This window comes from Carcharodon carcharias, chromosome 3, assembly GCF_017639515.1.
Source record: "Carcharodon carcharias isolate sCarCar2 chromosome 3, sCarCar2.pri, whole genome shotgun sequence".
NCBI lineage: Eukaryota > Metazoa > Chordata > Chondrichthyes > Lamniformes > Lamnidae > Carcharodon > Carcharodon carcharias.
Window position 1 is genome coordinate 111,719,250 of NC_054469.1, and position 23,699 is coordinate 111,742,948.

The window sequence follows — 23,699 nt, forward strand, 5'->3', positions numbered from 1 at the left end:
TGTCTCTTAAAGGGTTAATGCAAGGATTCTGGTTGCTGCTGTTTCTGGGAAAGACAGCATTTTACAAGAAAAGGTAACCAAGCATTTTTAAAGAAGCTGGAAACCTCTTGACCCAGGTGGACTGATTACAAGGGGGTCACATGGTGGTTTATGGCTTTGAAAAAAACAGTGCCTCGGAAGCTGTGTTTGAGCATGACCGATTTAATTGCTCTGCCACTGGGGGCTGTGCCTTTGGCTGCCTGGGCCTGAAGTTCTGGGATTCCCTCCCTAAATATCCTCATCTCCTACCTCTCTTTTCTTCTTAAAGAAGCTCCTTAAAACCTAGCTGTTTGACCAAGCTTTTGATCATTTGCCCTAATATCACCCTATGTGGCTTGGTGTCAAACTTGGCTTATAAAGCTTCTATGAAGCACTTGGGAAGTTCAATTTTGTTAAGGGTACTCTACAAATGCATTTTTTGCTGTTTTCTGTTGTACAAGATACTAGTCTAGTGCCCCTTGAGTACTGAATAGCTTCTGGTCAGTGTCATGAGAAGGGCATCCAGATGTTAGTGTGGTGCAGCAAAGAACAGCTTCATTGGATAGTTGAAATTAGGCACCTGAGGAATAAGGAGAAGTTGGGAATGTTATATTGGCAAAGAGGAGGCTCATGGTTGATAGCAAGATACAAGATTCTAAAGGATGCAGGCAAGAAATGTTTAACATGGTGCTAGATTGTACAACAAGAAATCTGGAAAAGGTAAAATACTGTTTGGATTTAATTACTTTACACCAAAAGTGGTGAATGTATAGAATGGGCAGTCAAGGGAAGGCAGTGAGGGTTGATTGTTTCAAAAAATTGGATAGAAAATTGAAGAAGTACCTGGAGAAAAATGTACTAAAGAGTTATGAGAGGTATCATAGGCTATATTCACTGGACACTGAGCCCTCAGTGGTGTTTTCTGGTTGCATACATCCATCCTAACTTCCTCTGAGCAGTGTGAGACCATATATATATATATAAGATGCATTACAATACTTTGGCTCTGCATTAGCTGCACAGACCTTGTCTTCCCACACTAGAGAGTGATATACAGCTAGAAATACACATATGACTCATACATCTCAGACCCCACCTGCTTCCAGAAACGCACATCTTTTAATGCATGAATACAAACAATTCATTGTACAATTTAAAAAAAACTTTAAAAATCTTCATTAACTCAATCTACCTGATGTACTACAGGTCTGTTATACATCATACAGGATACCCCATTCTCATTACAATCGCCAGCCTTCAGGTCAGTGGTACGATAATAGCAGCCTTCATGCTGGAGCTTAACTGGATTCCTGTGACGTATTCACAGATAATGTGAGAATGTGTTGTTACTTTTTTACCTTATTTGCTGGTTGGTTACCAAAGTTGGTTTGTAGGAAGTCACTGCCATAGCTAGTTCAAAGCAACAAGCATCCCTGTGGGGGTCAGCAAATCATTTATTTGACTGGAACTGGTAGGCTGGGGGAGAAGGATCAACTGCTTGGGTTAAGAAGACAACAGCTCCTAACCCATTTCAAAGCAGAGAGTGAATTGGAAGTTGCTTTGACGTCGCCCTACGTTCTGACTTCAACTGATTGCAAGTTTTCCTCGAAGTCCACTGGAAAAGTAGTGTAAGAGTCATCAATTGTTTCGCAGCCCAGTGCTGAGAGACCAACCACATAACCCGGATGCCATTTCAAGGACTCCATTTATCCTTATCCGTTGAACCCTTGACTTTTAACCCTTTGGGCAGAATTCATTTTTTTTTTGGTTTGTGTGAGAGTTAGGATATTTTAAAAAAGTAATTATTATAATTTCATACTGTATATTAATCAGCTTTGCCTTCTACTTGACGAGTCTGATTGTATAATAAATTAATGATTTTGTTGTTTATTGAAGAAACTTGGGCATTGAGTGGTCATTCTGAGATTAATAGGCAAAGCGCACATTTGGCCGTATAGCTAGCTGGAAAAATCATTTAAATATATGTGGAGAAAGACAGAGTTAACATTTCGAGTCCGTATGACTCTTTTTCAGATTCTGAAGAAGAGTCATATGGACTCGAAACGTTAACTCTGTCTTTCTCTCCACAGATGCTTTTAGACCTTCTGAGTTTTTCCAGCAATTTTTGCTTTTGTTTCAGGTTTCCAGCATCCGCAGTATTTTGCTTTTATCATTTAAATATATGTTGTGACCCATGGACTAGTGGAGCTAGAGACAGGCAGTGCACCCCTCCCACCTCAACAGTAAGAGGACTTAAAGTATTATACACTGACAGTAACTTGGACATAATTTATTTATTAGGAATTTGATCAGCTTGAAGGGTTGCCTTTAAATATGTTTTGACTTTGTTACTACCACTCTTTTCCAGTGAGTGGTAATAATATACATATATATTGTTTGATTAATCTCTGTGTTATTTTTGTCTTCAGAAGTGCCAGGTTATTTCTTCAAATGTTGTGAAATAATAAACCAGATAGGCCCCTTTGAAAACAAAAATTTTAAAAGTCTCCACACGGTGTAAGGGGGGCAGACACCCCCGCACCTCCTCCGGGTCACCTCCCTGCCCACCCCCCCACCAGTCCTCTCCCCCACAGGTGTCACCCATTTTCAGCCCTTTTTCTTTGACCCAATCACATTTCTGATAGTACCTTTAACATAATAAAATGTCCCAAGGCGCTTCACAGGAGTGTTATGGAGCAAAATTGGACACACGGTTACATAAGGAAATGTTAAAGCAGCTAAGCTTGGTCATTGATGATTTTTAAAATCGGTGATGCTTAAGAGACCAGAATTAGTGGAGTACAGGCATCTCAGAGGATTGTGGGGATTGGAGGAGATAGGAAGGGGCAAGACCATGGGGGGGATTTGGAAAAAAAAAAAATTTTAAAATAAGAGTTGTGGCTTAATCAGGAGCCAATCCCTGAACAGACTGCTGCAGTACAAGCTTGAGATAGTGCACTCTGAAGCTGGGGCCTCAAAGCCCAGAACTGCTTGAAATCAACCTCTATGGCCATCTGTAGCCTCTTTAATCGCAGCCACTGGTGAAGTACCTGATAGAAACACTGGGATAAGCGAAGGCACACAAAGGACAGGCACTAAGGGAATGCACAAGAGTGATTAGTTGAAGTTTGTATGCATTATGAAAGGAGTAATTTTTTTAAAGTGGATTTGAATGTGCATTTTTTGGTAGTTTTTATTTTTTGTATTGTTGGAAAGAGAATGTATCATCCATATCGAAGGTCAATGACAGAGGGAAGACAGAGTATGTGGTGTGGTTGGTGAGTGGGAGGGATATGGTTGATATTGAATACTATGATCACAGAGTCCAAGTAAAAAGGGGCTATCTATGTTCTAACCACCCTCTTCCTCCACTTTCTCTTCCTCCTCTTCCTCATGCTCCTGCTACTTAGCTTCTTGCCTAATAGACAGTGGCAACGACTGTTCCCTCATTACAGCCGTTGTGCAGCATGCTACTGCAGATTTTGATTCTAGCTCATGTGAGTAATGCAGGACGATTCCAGGGCAATCCAGCAGCAGATGGTTGTTCAAGAATGCTGATAGTGTGCTCTATAATTACCCCTTGTGGCAGCACAATGCTCATTGTATACTTGGCACTTGAGCTTGAGTTCCTAATTGGAGTCATGATCCATTTCACAAGAGGACAACCCTTGGTGTCCAGTAGCCAACCTTTAATTTGTTGTGGTGGTTCAAATGCAATAATAATAGAGAACTGCCACAGGATAATTCCCATTCGTATGCATGATGTGCTGCCTATGCTCACACACCAATTGTATATTGAGAGGGTGAAATCCTTCTTGGTTCAGCTGTCAGCTGTGGCTCAGCTGGTAGCACAATCACCTAGTTAGAAGTTTATGGGTTCAAGTGAGCAAAGATCTAGGTTGACATTCTAGTGCAGCACTGAGGGAATGCTGCACTCTTGGAGGCGCAGTCTTTCAGATGAGACGTTGAACCCCATTTGCCCGGTCAGGTGGATGTAAAGGAACTCATGACACTATTCAGAAGAGCAGGGGAATTATTCCCTTGTGTCCTAGCCAATATGTATCCTTCAATCAACATTACAAAAGCAAATTATCTGTCAGATCATTATTGCATTGGTGTTGTGGGCTCATATTGTGTGCAAGTTAGCTGCCATGTTTCCTACATTATAATAGTGACTACACTTCAAAAATACTTTGGCTGGAATGCACTTTGAGACATCTTGAGGTCATGAAATGGGCAATACAGATGCAAATCGTTTTTTCTTTTTTCATCAAAATGTTTGAATTCACGTTAGGTAAGATTGCGGGGAGGTAGTGGCATAGTTGTAATGTCACTCAACTAGTCACTCAGTCCAGAGGCCCAGCTAATTCTCTGGGGACATGGGTTCTACTCCCACCTCGGCAGCTGGTAGAATTTACATTCAATCAATAAAAATCAGGAATTAACAAACTGGTCTCTGTAATGTTGACCATGAAACCATTGTCGATTGTCATAAAAACCCATCTCGTTCACTAATTTGAAAAGGATGCGGAGAGTGGCGGGGACTTCAGTTTAGGTATCTTGGGTACCTTGCTGGGAGTTGCAGCAGAGTGGAGCAGGCCTGGAGGGGACTGTCGAGAGCTGAGAGAGCGCAGTGTTTCACTCTTTCAGCTGCTGGGAAGCTGCAGTCCGGGGGAAAAAAGAAAAAAAAAAGCACAACTGTGATGTTACAGGAAGCTCGTAAGTTGATTAGCTGGTAAGTGCTCAGTCTAAGGGACAGTGTGAGAGAAACCAGCTTAGGATAGGCGAGTTAAGGTAGATCTTTAAATAAAATTAACTAAAACTTTAAAGTAATAAACCAAAATTTGAAAACTTTAAAATTAAAATCAAACAATAAAGATTTTAAAAAAAGCAATAAAAATGAAGTAATTTAAACAAATATCTAAAACACATACCTTGTAGTTAGTTGTCACTGGTACTAGCATTCAATAAATGATAAATTGTAGCATGCATAGGGAGAAAGTAAAGTAAACTAACTAAATAACATAAGTTAGAATGGCAGAACAGGTGTTATGTTGCAGCTATGAAATGTGGGAGCTTTGGATAGCAAGGCGATCCATGACAAACACATCTGCAGGAAGTGTAAGCAGCTTGAGGAATTTCGGATCAGGATTATTGATCTGGAAGCCGAAATGTAGACACTGCGCAACATAAGGGAGGAAGAGAAATACCTGGATACTTTGTTCCAGAAGACGGTCACACCTCTTAGAAGAGGGCCATCTGTTTTGGTCAGCACTGAGAGACAGGAGGATGTGACTGTCAGTGAGGCAGGTAACGCAACCGAGCAGACAATAGGGGAGGAGCCTCAGGCTTTGCAATTGTCAAACAGGTTTGAGATGCTCACAACCTCTGTGGCTGAAAGAGAAGTCTGCAAGGTGGATGAGCTGGCTGACCAAGGCACTGTGGTACAGGAAGCCACTCAAGCAGGGGGAGAAAAAAGGAATGTAGTGGTAGTAGGGGATAGTAAAGTGAGGGGGATTGACACGGTTCTTAGCAACAAAGAGTGAGAGTCCAGACGGCTGTGTTGCCTGCCTAGTGCCAGGGTTCGGGACATCTGCTCAGGGTTGAAGAGGAACTTGCAGTGGGAGGGGAAGTGTCAAAAGTGCTTACACCTTTGCGAGTGTCCTTGCAAATCGTATAACTAGGGAAGTAGTGAGAGGGCTTTAAACTAAACGAGGGGTGAGGGATCAAGCTTGGGTAGAGGTAGCAATTCAAGGTGTAGAGTCAAGACAGGAGAGGAAAATAGTAATGTGTGAAATGGTGGTCAGAGTATGGCAGGAAGGGACAGAAAAAAACCTAAGAATATATCAGTAATCAATACTAGATGTTATAAAGGTAACAGAAAGATAAAACTGGAGGCTATCGTAGCATTCATAACAAAGTAAATGAATTGATGGCCCACATTAAAGTAAATAAATATGATCTGATATGGATTGTGGCTGCAGGATGACAAAGATTTGGCCTTAATATTGAGGGGTTCATGACATTCAAGAAGAATAGTAAGCTGGGTAAAGGTGGAGGGATAGCACGGTTAATCAAGGAGGGCATTGATGCAGTAGTTAGAGATGACCTTGGTTCAGGAGATCAGGATGTAGAATCAGTTTGGGTGGAGATGAGGAATAGTAGGAGGAAAAGAATCAATAGGGGGCCTGTAGACCACTCCCACTAACAGTAGCCACAGTGTAGGACAAAGTGTTCAGGAGAAAATATTTTGTGCTTGTGATAAAGGGACAGCAATAATCATGGGTATTTTTAATTTACACATAAACTGGAAAAAGCAGATTGGCAGTAGTAGCCTGGATGAGGAGTCTTAGAATGCTTTTGAGAGAGTTTCTTAGAGCAGCATGTTCTGGAACCAACCAGAGAACAGGTTATATTAGAAACAAAAACAAAAATTGCTGGAAAAACTCAGCAGGTCTGACAGTATCTGTAGAGAGAAAGACAGAGTTAATATTAGACTTGGTATTTTGTAATGTGACAGGATTAATTAATGACCTCAGAGTAAAGGCACCCCTAGGTAACAGCGACCACAATATGATTGAATTTTGCATCCAGTTTTAAAGGGAGAAGAGTGGGTCTAAGACTAGTATCTTAAACTTAAATAAGGGCAACTATGTGGGTATGAAAGCTGAGCTAGCTGAAGTGAACTGGGAAATTAGGCTAGAGGATAGATCAATAGAGAAGCAGCGGCAGACATTTAAAGGGATATTTTTGAGTATTCAGAATAAGTACATTCCTACTATAAAGAAATTCTAAGGGGAGGATCCACCATCCATGGTTAACTAGAGATGTTAAGGAAAGCATCAAACTTAAGGAAAAAGCATACAACTCCACAAAGATGAGTGGCAGGACAGATGATTGGACAGAATATAAAGAACAACAGAGAATGACTAAAAGGTTAATCAGGAGAAAGAAATTAGAGTATGAGGAGAAGCTAGCTAGAAATGTAAAAATGGATAGCAAGAGTTCCTGTAGGTACTTACAAAGGAAAAGAATAAGTAAAGTGAGTGTTAGTCCTCCCAGAGAGTGACAATGGAGAGTTAATATTAGATGATAAGGAAATGGTGGAAGAAATGAGCAAATAATTTGCTTCTGTGTTCATGTAGAGGATACAAAAAGCATTCCAGTAAAAGTTGCAAATCAGGAGGCGAACTGGAGAAAGGAACTTTGTGAAATTGAAATCACAAGGGAAACGACATTGAGCAAATTGATGGAGCTGCAGGCTGGCATTTCCCCGGGTCCCAATGGACTACATCCTAGGGACTTAAAAGAGGTGGCTAATGAGGTAGTTGATGCGTGCTGGTGTTAATTTTCTAAAATTCGCTAGATCCTGGATAGGTTCCATCAGATTGGAAAGTAGCAAACGTAATCCCTCTATTCAAGAAGGGAGGGAGGCAGCAAACAGGAAACTATAGGCCAGTTAGCTTGGGTAAGTTACTAGAATCAATCATTAAGGAGGTTATAGCTGGGCACTTTCTCCAGGCAATTGGGAAGAGCCAGCATGGTTTTGTGAAAGGAAAATCATGCTTAACCAATTTATTGGAGTTTTTTGAAGGAGTAGCACAGTGGATAAAGGGGACCCTGTAGACATACTGCACTTGGATTTCCAGCATTTGGTATGGTGCCACATCAAGGATTATTATGGAATATAAAAGCACATGGTATAGGGGTAACATATTAGCATGGATAGAAGGTTAGCTGGCTGGCAGAAAGCAGAGTATGCATAAATGGGTCATTTGGCAGGATGTGACAAGTGGAATCCCACAGGGGTCTGTACTGTGGCCTCAACTTTTTATCATTTACAGCAGTGACTTCGATGAGAGGAGTGAAGGCACGGTAGCTAAATTTGCAGATGACACAAAGATAGATAGGAAAGTGTGTTGTGATGAGGACATGAGATTGCAGATGGATATAGGTTGAGTAAGTGGGCAAAGATCTGGCAAATGGTGTTTAATGTGGGAAAATGTGAAGTTGTTCACTTTGGGAGGAAGAACAAAAAAGCAGAGTATTACTTAAATGGAGAACAGCTGTATAATTCTGAGGTGTAGAGTGATCTAGGTGCTCTAGTACATGAGTCATAAACAGTTAGTATGCAGGTACAGCAAGTAATTAAGAAGGCTAATGGAATGCTATCCTTTATTATGAGAGGGATTGAATATAAAAGTAAGGATATTATGCTTCAGTTATACAGGGCATTGGTGAGATTGCACCTGTGCACAGTTTTGGTCTCCTTATTTAAGGAAGGATGTAAATGCATTGGAGGCGGTTCAAAGGAGGTTTACTAAATTGATATGTGGAATGAGCGGGTTATCTTATGAGGAAAGGTTAGTGGGTTTGCTTCCACTGAAACTTAGAACATTGAGGGGTGACTTGATTGAAGTGTATAAGATCCTGAACAGTATTGACAAGGTGGATGCGGAAAGGATGTTTCCTCTGGTGGGTGAGTCCAGAGCTAGTGGGCACAGTTTTAAAATTAGGGGTCACCCTTTGAGGACAGAGATGAAGATAATTTTTTTTCTCTTAGGAATTGTGCGACTTTGGAACTCTGCCTGTGAAGGTGGTGGAGGCAGGGTCATTAAATATTTTTATGGCAGAGGTAGATAGATTCTTGTCAGGCAAGCAAACCAAAAGTTATCGGGGATAAATGTGAATGAGTTTAAAACACTAACAGATCAGCCACAATCTTATGAATGATGGAGCAGTCTCGATGGGCTAAATGGCCTACTTCTGCTCCTATTTTGTATGTTCATATGTTGTGTGCAGCTATTGTTTCTGTTGCCTCGGTCGATGCTAGGTGGTCCATCCAGTTTCATTCCTTTTTTTTTTATTCATTCACAGGATGTGGGCTTCGCTGGCTGGGCCAGCATTTATTGCCCATCCCTTGAGAAGGTGGTGATGAGCTGCCTTTTTGAACCCCTGCAGTCCATGTGGCGTAGGTACATCCACGGTGCTATTAGGAAGGGAGTTCCAGGTTTTTGATCCAGCAACAGTGAAGAGACCAAACTGCACATAATATTCAAGATGCGGTCTCACCAATGCCCTGTATAACTGAAGCATAACATCCTTACTTTTATGTTCAATTCTCCTCATCATAAAGGATAGCATTCCATTAGCCACCTTAATTTCTTGCTGTATCTGCATTCTAACTTTTTGTGACTCATACACTAGAACACCTAGATCACGCTGCACCTTAGAATTCTGCAGCCACTCTCCTTTTAAGTAATACTCTACTGTTTTATTCTTCCTGCCAAAGTGAACAACCTCACATTTTCCTACATTATACTCCATCTGCTGGATTTTTGTCCACTCACTCAACCTATCTCATCTGCAACCTCCTTATGCCCTCTTTGCAACATACTTTCTGACTTATCTTTGTGTCATCTGCAAATTTAGCTACCATGCCTTCACTCCCCTCACCTAAATCATTGATATAAATTGTAAAAAGGTGAGGCCCCAGCACAGACCCCTGGGGGATACCATTCCTGCCAATCAGAAAAAGACCCATTTATGCATCCTGTTTTCTGCCAGCCAACCAATCTTCTATCCATGCTAATATGTTAACCTTTACACCATGAGCTTTTATTGTCCGCAGTAACCTTTGATGTGGCACCTTATCAAATGCCTTCTGGAAATCCAAGTACAGTGCATCTACAGGCTCCTTTTATCCACAGCGCATGTTACTCTTTCAAAGAACTCTAGTAAACTGTTAAACACTATCTCCCTTTCAAAAAACCATGCTGACTCTTACCGATTATCTTGAGCTCTTCTAAGTGCCCAGCTATAACCTCCTTAACGATTGATTCTAACATCTTTCCCACAACAGACGTCAAGCTAACTGGCCTATAGTTTTCTGCCTCCCTCCCTTCTTGAATACAGGGGTTATATTTGATTCTTCCTTTCAAACTAGGTGTAAAATTCAACCTTACTAACATCTTGGGGCTTGTCTCAGAGTTGGGAGAGCTATCCCACAGACTAGTTGAGCCTGACATAGTCATACTCACTGAATCATACCTTATAGAGACAATACATTCACCAAGCACAACCATCATCATCCCTTGGTATGTCCCAGAGGCAGGGTAAACCCACCAGATGTGGAAGTATAGTGATATACACACAGGAGGGAGTTGCCCTGAGAGTTCTCAACATTGACTTCAGAGCCCATGAAGTCTCTCGGCAACAGATCAAACATGGGCAAGGAAACCTCCTGCTGATTACCACCATCACACGCAACGCCCCCCCCCCCCCCCCCCCCCCCCCCCCCCCCCAGCAAGGCTGAAAATCAGTACTCCAGAACATGAGTTGGAAGAAGCATTGAGAGTGGCAAGGGCACAAAATGTGCTCTGAGAAACTATAGGCCAGTCAGCCTAATATTCATCACTGGGAAAATGCTAGGGTCCATTATTAAGGAAGAAATAGGACATTTAGGAAAGCTTAACGCAATCAGAGTCAGCATGGTTTTGTGAAAGGGAAATCATGTTTGACAATTTGCTAGAGTTCTTTGAGGATATAAGCAGCAGAATTGATAAAAGGGAACCAGTAGGTGTAATGTATTTGGATTTCCAGAAGCTATTCGCTAAGATGCCATATAAAAGGTTATTGCACAAGGCAGGAGCTCACGGTATTGGGGGTAATGTATTAGCATGGATTGAGGATTGGTTAACACACAGAAGACGGACAGTCAGGATTAATGGGTCTTTTTCAGGTTGGAAAGATGTGACTTGGAGAGCCGCAAGGATCAGTCCTAGGGTCTCCATTATTCACTATCTATATTAATGATTTGGAGGGGGCAGAGTGTAATGCATCCAAATTTGCTGACGATACAGAACTAGGTGGAAGGGCATGTTGTAATAAGGACATAAGGAATCTGCAAGGGAATATAGATAGGTTGAGTGAGTGGACAAAAACTTGGCAGATGGAGTTTAATGTAGGAACGTGTGAAGTACTTTGAAAATACTTTGGTAGGAAGATTCAAAAGGCAAACTATTATTTAAATGGAGAGTGACTCCAAAAAAAAGTGCAGCACAGAGGGATCTGGGTGTTCCTGTGCATGAAACAAAAAGTTAGCATGCAAGTGCAGCAAGTAATTAAGAAGTCAAATGGAATTTTGGCCTGTATTGCTAGGCAGTTGGAGTTAAAAAATAGGGAAGTCTTGTTACAACTGTACAGGGTGTTGGTGAGGCCACACCTGGAGTACTGTGTACAGTTTTGGCCCCCGTATTTAAGAGAGGATACACTAGCATTGGAGGCAGTTCAACAGAGATTCACTAGGCTGATACCTGGGATGGAGGGGTAAACTTTCCAAGAACGGCTAAACAGGTTAGGCCTTTATTCATTAGAGCTTAGAAGAATGAGGGGTCCTCTTATTGAAACGTCCAAGATTCTGAGGGGGCTTGACAGGGTAGCTGTTGAGAAGATGTGTCCACTAGTGGGGGAATCTCAAACTAGGGGACATAGTTACTGAATAAGAGGACATTTATTTAAAACTGAAATGTGAAGGAATTTCTTCTCTCAGGTGGTAGTGAATGTCTGGAATTCTGTACCCCAGAGAGTTGTGGAGGCTAGATCACTGGAAGTATTTAAAGAGGAGTTAGATAGATTTTTGAAATATCGGGGAGTTGAGGGCTATGAGGAGCTGGCATAAAAGAGGAGTTGAGGCCTGGGGCAGATTATCCATGATTTTATTGAATGGTGGGGCAGGCTTGAGGGGCCGAATGGCCTACTCCAGCTCCAATTTCTTATGTTCTAATCACCAAGAGTGGCTGGGTAATACCATTGCTGGCTGAGTCTTGAAGGACTTGGCTGCAAGACCGGGTCTGCGTCAGGTAGCAAAGGAACCAAAAATCTGGAAAAACCTATTTGACCTTGTCCTTTTCATTCTACCTGTCACATATCCAACCATGACAGTATTGGTAGGAATGACAAGCGCACATTCATCGTGGAAACAAAGTCCCATCTTCACATTAACTAATCTCTGCCATTGTGTTGTGTGGAACTATCACCATGTGAAATGGGTTAGATTTCGAACAGATCTATCATTTGAATGCTGGGCATCCTTGAGGCGCTACAGGCCATCAGCAACAGCAGTATTATATTCAACTACAACTTACCTCATGGCCTGGCATATGCCCCACTCTACCATTACCATTAAACCAAGGGATTGCCCCTGCTCCAGTAAAGGGTACAGGAGGGCATGCTGCCAGGAATAGCATCAGATAAACCTAAAAATGAGGTGTCAACCTGGTGAAGCTACATCACAGGACTACTTGCATGCCAAACAGTGGAGGCAGCATGCACTACACAGAGCAAAGCGATCTTACAATCAATGGATCAGATCTAAGCTCTGCAGTCCTGCCAAATCCAATCGTGAATGGTGATAGAAATTTAAACAACTAACCAGAGGAGAAGGCTCCACAAATATTCCCATCCTCAAAATGGGGGAGCCCAGCACATCGGTTCAAAAAACAAGACTGAAGCTTGAGAAGAATCTTCAGTCAGAAGTGCCAAGTGCATGATCCAACAGCCTCTTCCTGAGGTCCCCAGCATAACAGATGCCAGTCTTTAGCCAATTCAATTCACTTCATGTGATATCAAGAAATGGCTGAAGTCACTGGATATTACAAAGGCTATGGGCCCTGTCAATATTCCAGTAATAGCACTGAAGACTTGTGCTCCAGAACTAGCTGCACCCCTCCCCTTAGCTGTACCAGTACAGCTACAACTGCCATCTATCCACCATTTGGAAAATTGCCCAGGTATGTCCTGTCCACAAAAAGCAGGACATCCAACCCAGCCAGTTCCCACCCTATCAGCCTATTCTCTGTCCACAGCAAAACGATGAAAGGTGTCGTCGACAGTGCTGTCAGGCAGCACTTAACACAGCAACAACCTGCTTACTGGCAGCCAACTTGATTGACACCCCGTTCACCACCTTGAACATTCACTCCCTACATCACCGACACACAGTGGCAGCAATGTGTACCATCTACAAGATGCACTGCAGCAACTCCAGTGGCACCTTCCAAATCCGCAACCTCGATCACTTAGAAGGACAAAGGCAGCAGGTGCATGGGAACACCACAAACTGTAACTTCCCCTCCAAGCCACATACTATCCTGACTTGGAAATATATCACTACTCCTTCACTGTTGCTGTGCCAAAAATTCTAGAATTTCCTTCCTAATACCACTGCAGGTGTACCTACACCACATGGACTGCAGCGGTTTAAGAAGGCGGCTCACCACCACCTTCTCGAGGGCAATTAGGGATGGGCAATATATGCTGCCCTTTTTGACAATGTCCAAATCCTGTAAAGGAATTTTTAAAAATTACATGCATGCAGTCAGTGGCATCCTTCACCAAGAGGAATCCGGCAATACTAGTGAAGCCACTTGCTCACTCTGTCTGTTGTTAAGAGAGCATCCGTGAACTCCTTTTTAACAACAGAGGACGGCAAACTGAATTGTTGCAAACATTTCCAGTTCCAACTTAGAAGGAATCAGCTGCGTAAAAGTTCAGCACCATGGTCACCTTCGCAGCCACTAGCAAAGTAGTCATTGCTGCATTGAGGTTACAGTTATGGCTATAGCCATTGGTAGATTTCGTGGAGGACATCCTTCAGATGTCTTGCGCATTGTTCTTTACCAAGATGCAGATCTTTTACTCTGACCTGCTACTGATAGCCCTTCGCCACCTCCTCTGCTCTGTTAGCAGCTTGTCCTGCTCTGTGTGACATCTGTTCATTCTTAGTCATGCCCAATTCGCAGAGTCTCCCTGTAGACCTTTGAAACTTTAGTCAAGAATAAGAAAACTACAAAAGCAGAAAATTACACGAGCAGCCAGCAAAAATAATCCAATTTATGATTCACTTAAATAGCAGTGGTAAGGCATTCTTCATTCCATTCTATCATGTTCAACTTTGTGAGGCAGCACTTCCAACTTGGATTGTTTATCAGAGATTGAAAGGGAGGCAATTCAATTTTGTGTCACCTATTCTTCAGGCATAGAATGGTCACTCGTCCTGCAGATTTCAAGTCGTGACTTTCTACCCTGCTGGAATATTGTCAGGGCCCGTAGCCTTTGCAATATCCAGTGACTTTAGCCATTTCTTGATGTCATATGGAGTGAATTGAATTGGCTAAAGACTGGCATCTGTTATGCTGGGGACCTCAGGAAGAGGCTGTTAGAGTATGCACTTGGTACTTCTGACTGAAGATTCTTGCAAAGCTTCAGCCTCGCCTTTTGTACTGATGTGCTGGGCTCCCCCATTTTGAGGATGGGAATATTTGTGGAGCCTGAAAGTAAGCTGGTCACTATATTAGAAGTGGGTGCCTTTTAGGTGTTCAGGATGCCTGCCTGAAGCTGACGTCCAGCAGTTTATATACCTAAATTGTGGTTCTAATGACTGTAGAATGCCGATACGAAGTTTAATTATAAATGAGCAGAGCTTGTGCCGTGCAAGTTTCCACCAAATTGTACTAGGTGTGAGTGGCCTAACTAGTAATCATGTATTGCTGAAAATATGGCCACAAGGGCTTCTGGCTTCAGAAAAATACTCTGCAGCTACTGTCCTGAGCTTCCCTCACTGACCCAAACTGTGGCATTGAAGCTGGACAAAATTCGTCAGAATCTGCTTGGTCAAAGCTGCATTAGGCTGCCTGACTGGTGCCAGCAGTGAGGCACGATTTGGCTTGGGCCTCCGATCCACTTCATCTGGTTCCCATTCCAATTGTGCCAGAAACCGGCACAAGTTGATCTTTATCCCTGGAAATAAGAGCCCTAACTGACTTTCTTTCCTTCCCCTGACACATTATCCAAGGCTATAGAAGCCAGTTGTACCATTCTTGTTGTTGTCCAGACTGATGAGAGACTGAGTAACTCAGCACAAATCTGGGATATTTTTCTGATCCATGCAGTTCAGCCTCTCACTGACTTAAACGGCTGAGTCATTCCTCCTTTTTTTTGTTCGTTTCTGATTTATTTTGTGCTTACAATTAAATTGCAACCATTTCACACTCAAATCTCTTCAGGACCATTAGCTTAAATGTAAAATGAAGGTGTTCCAGAACCATCTTTGTGTGCTAGATTTTGCTAATTTTTTTCCTCCCCAAAAAAAAGTTCCAATTAAAAGAGACACTTAAAAAGGGTTTGTTATGTCATTGTCTATTCCTTCATCTGAACACCAGTTTGTTACCTCAGTGGCATAAAATTTGTGCTAAATTGCTATCTTCTGCTCATAAAGATAAATGCTGTTAATCACTATTGCTTCAGACCATGAAGGTGGAAAGTTCTGTACTTAATTCAATTTAATGTCACCCATTTTTCAGGCATAGAATCGTCATTCATCCTTCAGATTTCAAGTCATGTTAGCTTACTGTCACAAGTCTTTACCAAGTTTGAAATAAAGTAAAGTTATTCATATGGGCATTATTTTACCAGCTGTGATGCGAGCTGAAAAACAAACTTGCATATCTTAGTGTGAACTGACCCATGACTTGGAGTTATTCTCCTTGGATCAAAGGAAATTGAGGGAAGATTTGATAACGGTGTACAAGATTACGACAGGTTTGGATAAGGCAGACAAAGAAAAGTTATTCCCATTTGCGGATGGTGCAAGGATTAAGAGATACGGATTTAAGGTTTTGGGCAAGATGAGCAGGGGAATGTGAGGAAAACCCTTTTTAAGCAGTGAATGGCAATGATCTGGAACTCACTGCTTAGGGTGGTGGAAGCAAGATGATTAATAATTTCAAAAAGAAATTGGACGGGCACTTGAGAATAAACTTACAGGACTACGGGAATAGAGTGGGAGTATGGGACTGACTGGATTGCTCTGCAGAGAGCTAGGATGAATTCAGTGAGCCAAATGCCTTCTTCTGTGCTGTAATGGCTCTATGACTTTAAGTTAATTTGCATTAAATTTAACCAAACTTTGAGACACAGGATTTGTTCTCACAGCATACGGGGAAGTTTATATTTATTTTGTGTGTGATTTCGAAGCTTAACCTACTTAATATTGTGCTGAATCTCTAAATATTCTTTGTTTTGTTTTCAGAGTTCTTTTGAAAACGCATTTTCAGTGTGGCCAATTTCAAAGCTGTTTGAATGGCAGGGATTCCTTCATGAATGGTGGTTTCGATGGAAGTTAGATCGCTTTGTATGTATATATCAGCTGTCATAAATATCTTGTTAATTACTGCAGTGATGGAATGATCTGAAAGTTAAAAGGCTTAGCTCTTCTAGCAATAACTTGTTTGATAGGAGGTTCTTGTTTTCTCAACCAGGTTATTGCTCATCATTACTTGTATTTTTTAAAAGTTGAAAAGTTCAAATTCAGTGTCCTAAGTTATGGATCACAGGGTTATAGTTCTCTTGCTTTTATATCGTCTTTCTGTTATTATCTATAAATTTAGATTTAGTTATACTGTTAATACAGATTAGTGTTGTACTGTCAATTGGGTTATTATAAAATTACTAAGAATTGGAAAGTGAAAGGAAAAGGATTGTATCTTCAAAATAAATAAAAATTAACTTGCAATGAATACTTGCAGCAGTAATTGGTAATGTATTTGCACTTTATGATTACTCATTTAAATACACACAGAGTTATAAAATAATGTACATTATAATGTGTTGCAGTAGATGGACCCTGTAGAAAGAAAAAAGACTGGGCTGTTGAGATGAAAATGCACTTTGGCCTCTTCTAAAAAGATCAAGTGTACCTGAAGAGAGTTGTCAATTAAATAGATTTGATGATGAATAAGCATCAGAAGGCTATAAGGAGTTTATAAATATCAGGTCATTCACAGCAAGGGTTAAGAGCTAGATACAAAGACCAATTTCCATCCAAAATCTGTCTTTATCTTCCAGATCATTCTAAAATAATTTCTGCTATGCTCTGCATACTTTATGTTGATTAAAATGGCTTGTGATATTACTATTTTGCTACTTAAAAGTGCATGGATGATACTCAAAGTTACTCAGTGCTGTGAAAATATAACTTTTTAACTTTAAATTTAATATCCTTCTGTTTCTATACAGGCAGTCCTACATGGTATGGTCTTTGCTTTACTTTATGGTGCATTAAAGAAGGGTCATCTGCTTTCTGAAAGCAAAGGAGAGACATTGTTCGCACCTAGGTTGTCATCTTTGTTACTTTTTACATCAGTGGTTGTGTTTTTGGTGAGTCTGACAAATTATAATTCAGATAAATGAGATTATTTAGGAATATTTTATAGCTATGCGACAATACTAGACTGATATAACTGTGCAAGTTATAGTTTTGTGCAAAAGAAGCAAAGAAAAGTCTTAAATATCATTTTCACTAGAATAAATATCATAACTTACACTGAATAAACACTGTATAATTGTATTATACAGAGTATATATTATACTCCTGCACTTCCCCCCCCCACATTCTGTTCTAGTTTGCTTTATTCTTTCATAGGCTATGGGTGTCGCTGGCAAGATCATCACTTGTTGCCCATTCCTAATTGCCCTTGAACTGAATGGCTTTCCTAGGTCATTTCAGAGGGCAATTAAGAGTCAACTTAATTTCTGTGAACCTGGAGTCACATGTAGGCCTTACTGGTAAGGATGGCAGTTTTCCTTCCCTAAAGGACATTAGAAAACCAGATGGATCCTTACAATAATCAATGATAGTTTCATGGTCACCATTAGTGAGACTAGCTTTCAGGTCCAGATTTTATTAGTGAATTTAAATTCCACCAGCTGCTGTGGTGTGATTATGAACCCATGTCCCCAGAGCATTAACCTAGGCCTCTGAAGTACTGGACCGGTAACATTGCCGCTAGTTTGCAAAGCTGCACATGGTAATTCTAATATTGGTGCACCAGGCAATTACTTTCCTTTCTTGACTTTAGAACTAGATCTTTGACCATCATCGTAAGCAATGCGGGCAGTTGCTTTGTGCCATTTGTCACTGAAGGCACTGGATACTGCAAAGGCTACGGACCCTGACAATATTCCGGCAATAGTATGGAAAATTTTTGCTCCAGAACTTGCCACACCTCTAGCTAAGTTGTTGCAGTATAACACTGGCATCTACCCGACAGTTTGAAAAATTGCCCAGCTATGTCCTGTACACAAAAAGCAGGACAAATCCAACCTGGCCAATTACTGCCCCATCAGCCTACTCTCGATCATCAGTAAAGTAATGGAAAGGGTCATCGACAATGCTATCAAGGGGCATTTGTGGTGACATAGTGGGATTGTCACTGGACTAGTATTCCAGAGACCCAGGGTAATGCTCCGGGGTTCATAGCTTTCAATTGTACAGTGGGACCTGGGTTCAAATCCCGCCACAGCAGGTGACAAAATTTGAATTCAATATAAATCTGGAATTAAAAGTCTGATGATGACTGCAAAACCATTGCCGATTGTCATAAAAAACTATCTGGTTCACTAATGCCCTTTAGGGAAGGAAATCTGCTGTCCTTAGCTGGTCTGGCCTACATGTGACTCCAGTCCCAAAGCAGTGTGGTTGACTCTTTTTTTAAAAAAAAAATGCCATCTGAATCAAGGGCAATTAGGGATGGGCATAAATGCTGGCGCCCACATCCTATGAACGAATCAAAAAAAAATAACCTCACTGATGCTCAACATGGACAAAAGAGCTGAATTCTAGGGATGAGAGTGACTGCCCTTGACATCAAGGCAGCATTTCACTGAGTGTGGTATCAAGGAGCCTGAGCAAAATGAGAGTCGGTGGGAATCAGAGGGAAATTTCTCCACTGGTTGCAGTTATACCTAGCACAAAGGAATGTTGTGGTGATTGTTGGAGGACAATCATCTCAGTCCCAGTTCATCACTGCAGGAGTTCCTCAAGGTAGTGTCCTAGGCCCAACCATTTTCAGCTGCTTCATCACAATCTCCCTTCTATCACAAGGTCAGAAGTGAGGATGTTTGCTGATGATTGCACAATGTTCAACGCCATTTGCAACTCCTCACATACTGAAGCAGTCCATACCTAAATTCTAGCAAGACCTGGACAATATCCAAACTTGGGCTGACAAGTGGCAAGTAACATTCATGCAACACAAGTGCTAGGCAATGACCATCTCCAACAAGGGAGAATCTAACCATCGCCCCTTGACATTTGGTGGCATTACCATCGCTGAACCCCCCCACTATCAACATCCTGGGGGTTACCATTGAACAGAAGCTGAACTGAACTAGCCATATAAATACTGTGGCTATAAGAGCAGGTCAGAGGCTAGAGCTCCTGCAGCAAGTAACTCACCTCCAGACTCCCCAAAGCCTGTCCACCATCTACAAGTCACAAGGGAGGAGTGTGATGTAATTACTCTCCACTTGCCTGGATGAGTGAAGCTCCAACAACACTTAAGAAGCTTGACACTATCCAGGATAAAGCAGCCTGCTTGATTGGCACCCCATCCACAAACATTCATTCCCTCCACCACTGACGCACAGAAGCAGCAATGTGTGCCATCTACAAGATGCACTGCAGGAACTCACCAAGACTCCTTAGACTGTGCCTTCCAAACCCACGGCCACTACCATCTAGAAGGACAAGGGCAGCAGACACATGGAAGACCACCACCTGTAAGTTCCCCTCCAAGCCATACGGCATCCTGACTTGGAAATATATCGCTGTTCCTTCACTGCCACTGGATTAAAATCCTGGAACTCCCTCCATAACAGCACTGTGGGTGTACCTACACCACATGGACTGCAGCAGTTCAAAAAGGAAGCTCACCACCGTCTCCTCGAGGGCAATTGGGGATGAGCAATAAATGCTGGCCTAGCCAGCAATGCCCACATCCCATGAAAAAATAAAAATAAACCCTTAAGCAGCTAACTGTACATCTCTTAAACCTCAGACTTGCCCAGCACTCCTAGATCTGAAAACATTAATTGACACTGACGCACCACAGCAGACGTTCTGCTGAATTTGCACTCACTATCCTTACTGCAAGACTGTGCTTATCATTCCAACTGTATGCCTTCCAAAAAAGGAAATTCCAGCCTGTTAATTGCATTAATAGACAAATAATTGCCATCAGCCTTCACCCTTGCTCCCCACAGTGAGTCGTGAGCCAGGAGCCAGGCTTTGGCAGGGGTTGGGGTACGGAGAGGGGTTGGGGTGGTGGTAACCCACTGCAACTAAAATTTGCTCTTAACGCACACAACACCCAGTAAAATTGTAATCATCAGTGAAAGAAAAGTCTCATTCTGAACTCTAACTGCTTAGAAAAACTGAGCCCCCCCCCCCCGCACAAAGCATAACTTTGCACTCTTCCACACCCACTCCACTTTGTTCTTGTTGTTCCCATCCCCTCTTCTCTTCCCACATCACCCCTGCTAACCACCTTCATTTCTGCTCTACACCTGTGCTCCTGCTCCTTCCATGGAGGTCTGAAATAAAAACAGCAAATACATTGCAACACTACCAGCAGCTGAAAAAATATTTATGTTGATATTGCCTTTATCAGCACTTTTCAAATTGATAACCCAATTTGCAAACTAGGGCACTTGATAAGGCAATGGGGGGTGGGGGGGGGGCGTGGATAAGCATTCTAAATTAATCCATTTTAGCCCTTTGTTCATCATAGGAGCAGGGATGAGAGTGTTGGTCTGAATGTTGTATTGGTCAGTGACTGTGGGCTGCTGAAGGAACATAAAGAGGGGGTGAGAAGAAAACTTTCTCTGAAGTAGAGGGAACATGTTGAGATTTAAATAAATGCGACTTTTTCTCATTTAGCTGGTATTGTACTTGTTCCAATAAGTAGCAATTTGTGAATTTATTTTCTGAATGTTAACTTTATTGCTATGAAGCAGCAAATTAATAGCTAAATACAAACAAGCGATATACTTAACTCAGTAGGTTATCAGAATATGTACATAATTTATCTCTTTTTTCAGTGTGTGTGTGTATTGGCAACAAATAACCACCTAATTGTTTACACAGACCTATTCAATATGGTGTGCCAGCTGTAAAAACAAAACTGAGTGCAATGAGCTTCATCCTTACTTCTCTGTGTTGCAGGTATTTTCCTTTATCTCTGATTCAAGATTAAGTTGTGCTATAAATGTATATTTGCTATAAATGCTACACATGGTATTTCTTATCAAATCTCTCAAACTTTTTTTTTCCCAGATTCTGTCCTTCATTCTTATTAGGAACATTCCTGGTTATGTTCGTTCTGTGTACAGCTCCTTTTTTGCCTGGTTTGGCAAGATTTCCTTGGAAGTAAGTGGCCCATATGATGTGTAAATTTACATAGATTCACTTTGAGAGAGTTGAGTTCTGAGAATTTAAAAATAAACACATTAAACTTCCGTGGAATTCCCCATGACAAGTGAAGTTATGGCCAAAAAAAAGAGACTTTTATGTAGGGCAATTAGGGATGGGCAATAAATGCTGGCCTAGCCAGCAATGCCCACATCCCATGAACAAATAATTTTTTTTAAAAAGTGTCTTTCACAAACACCGGCCACCTCAAAGTGCTTTGCAGTCAATGAAATATTTTTGAAGTGTCGTCTCTGTTATGTGCAGGAAACAAGGCAGCCAATTTGCACACAGCTAGCTCACACAAATAGCAGTGTGATCATGACCAAATAATCTGTTTTTAATGATGCTTATTGAGGGATAACTTACCTGCTCTTCAAAATAGTGCCATCGGATCTTTTGCATCCACCTGATAGGGCAGATGCACCTCCAACAGTGTAGCACTCCCTCAGTACTGCACTGCACCCTGATTTTTATGCTCGGTTTCTGGAGTGTGACTTAAACCCAGACCTTCTGATTTAGAAGTGGGAATGCTACCAACTGTGCCACTGCTGATACATAGGTGGAACCATGTTGAGCAAGATGAGAGGAGCAATTGAATGGGCAGTGGGTCACGGGCATGCAGAGCAGATCCAATGAACAGAAGAGGAGGGGGATGTAGTAAAGCACATGGGCAAGAAGAAAATGGGGTTGCAGAGTAAGAAAAGGAGGCGAGCTGAGAACGAGGGGAGGATGGAGAGTTAAGGCATGTGTAGGTGGGAGGATAAAAACATGGAATGGAATGAGTAATGAGAGTGATGACAGTGGAAGAGATGCACCAATGAGTTTATCCCAGTGGGTTGGATGCCAGGGAGCTGACTGTCCTTAAGCAAGATGATTAGTTTGTGATGTGATCTTTATTCTTTTTGTTCTCTTCCTCCCACCTCCCAACCCCCCAACCTTAAAGAGGCTTTTTCTTTCAGGAGGCCCTGGAATTTCATTATTTGACAAGCTCACAGCATTGCCTATTGTTGCAATATTTTTGAAATATTGAAGCCACTCAGCATTTTTATCAGAAATTGTTGGTAATTCCATTAAATTGTAGTTATGTTTCAAGGCATCAAGTTCTTTTAAGTGCATTCCTCAAGTTTTAAAAAGGATATTTTCTAGTGCGGAAGTCTTTCACATCATTAACAGAAACTCAATGCCATTGCTGATCCAAATACTATTAGGCAGCTAACCAATCTGGTGTAATTTTCCATATGTAGCTAGCCATTTAAAGCTCAGTAATGAAACAAATTGAACAAAAACGTGTTTCTACTGCTGCAACTGCATGAATCTAAAGCACCTTTTCTGACCAATCTCAGCATTTATCACAAAAAGATAGTCTGTACAATCTTAAAAAACTTCAACGCTGCTTTGAAGCCAGAGTTGAATACAGTATTAAGTATAATCGTTGGGTTTCATAATCACAAGTGGAACTTATTTTGATGGCAATGTTATAAAATACAGTATTCTGGTGAACTGATTTTTAAATAACTGGATGCACTGTTACACGATAGATTATTTTGGCCACTGAGTTTTAAGGGCAACAATACCACCAGAACAGGGGGCAAAATTCGGATCTGTAACACATTTTTCTGGTTGTTACGAATGTCCTTAGGTGCATGCGCGCACGCTTCTATTTTAAATCACTCCAGGTACCGTATTAGTGAGGACCATTAGCAAGCACAGTGAGCCTCTACCAGAAGAATGCAGAGAAGGCAGAATGTGATGTCAATCAACATTCTACGTCGATTTGACGCAAGAACTAGCATTTTGGAACTCGACTCTTTAGCTAATACTTTCTGTTAATCAGACACGTCTCAAGACTTTTCAGCAGCAGGAAGACACCCTCCACCACCTCCCGCTCTCTCCCAACACTCTAAAAGGATCATTCAACTCACAAATTAGTTGTTTGATTTCTACTGATTGTTGTTGATTGTACTTTGTTTGGTACTTTCTAGAGTTCTTTTAAAATTGCTAAAGTCTACAGGGAGTTGCAGGTGCTGAAGAATATTTTCCTGACTTCCATGTTTCTGTACAAACCAGTTGCTCCCAGACATGGTACAACATGATTTAGAGAATGGACAGGGGGCATGTAGAGCCTGAGGTTTGCCTCTGACCAGAAACTGAACTGGACCAGCCATATAAATACTGTGGCTACAAAAGCAGGTCAGAGCCTTGGAATTCTGCAGCAAATATTTCACCACCTGACTCCCCAAAGCCTGTCCAGAATCTATAAGGCACAACTCAGCGGTGTGATGGAATACTCTTCACTTGCCTGTGTTACAGACAGAAGAGAGACAGGCTAATTGTACCTATTTCCTCTTACCACCTGTTCGTAAGCAGAAGG

The 23,699-nt window shown here is 41.6% G+C and overlaps 1 protein-coding gene across 3 annotated transcripts in view; it reads left to right on the forward strand.

Annotated features, from left to right (window-relative positions):
* Positions 1-23,699, forward strand: part of casd1 (CAS1 domain containing 1) — a 125,716-nt gene that overhangs the window by 93,531 nt on the left and 8,486 nt on the right. For all 3 annotated transcript variants that reach the window (XM_041183518.1, XM_041183520.1, XM_041183519.1), the window contains 4 exons: positions 16,109-16,210; positions 17,095-17,235; positions 21,005-21,082; positions 21,194-21,286. In XM_041183518.1, the coding sequence (XP_041039452.1) occupies positions 16,109-16,210; positions 17,095-17,235; positions 21,005-21,082; positions 21,194-21,286 (414 nt within the window). The remainder of the gene's footprint in view (positions 1-16,108; positions 16,211-17,094; positions 17,236-21,004; positions 21,083-21,193; positions 21,287-23,699) is intronic.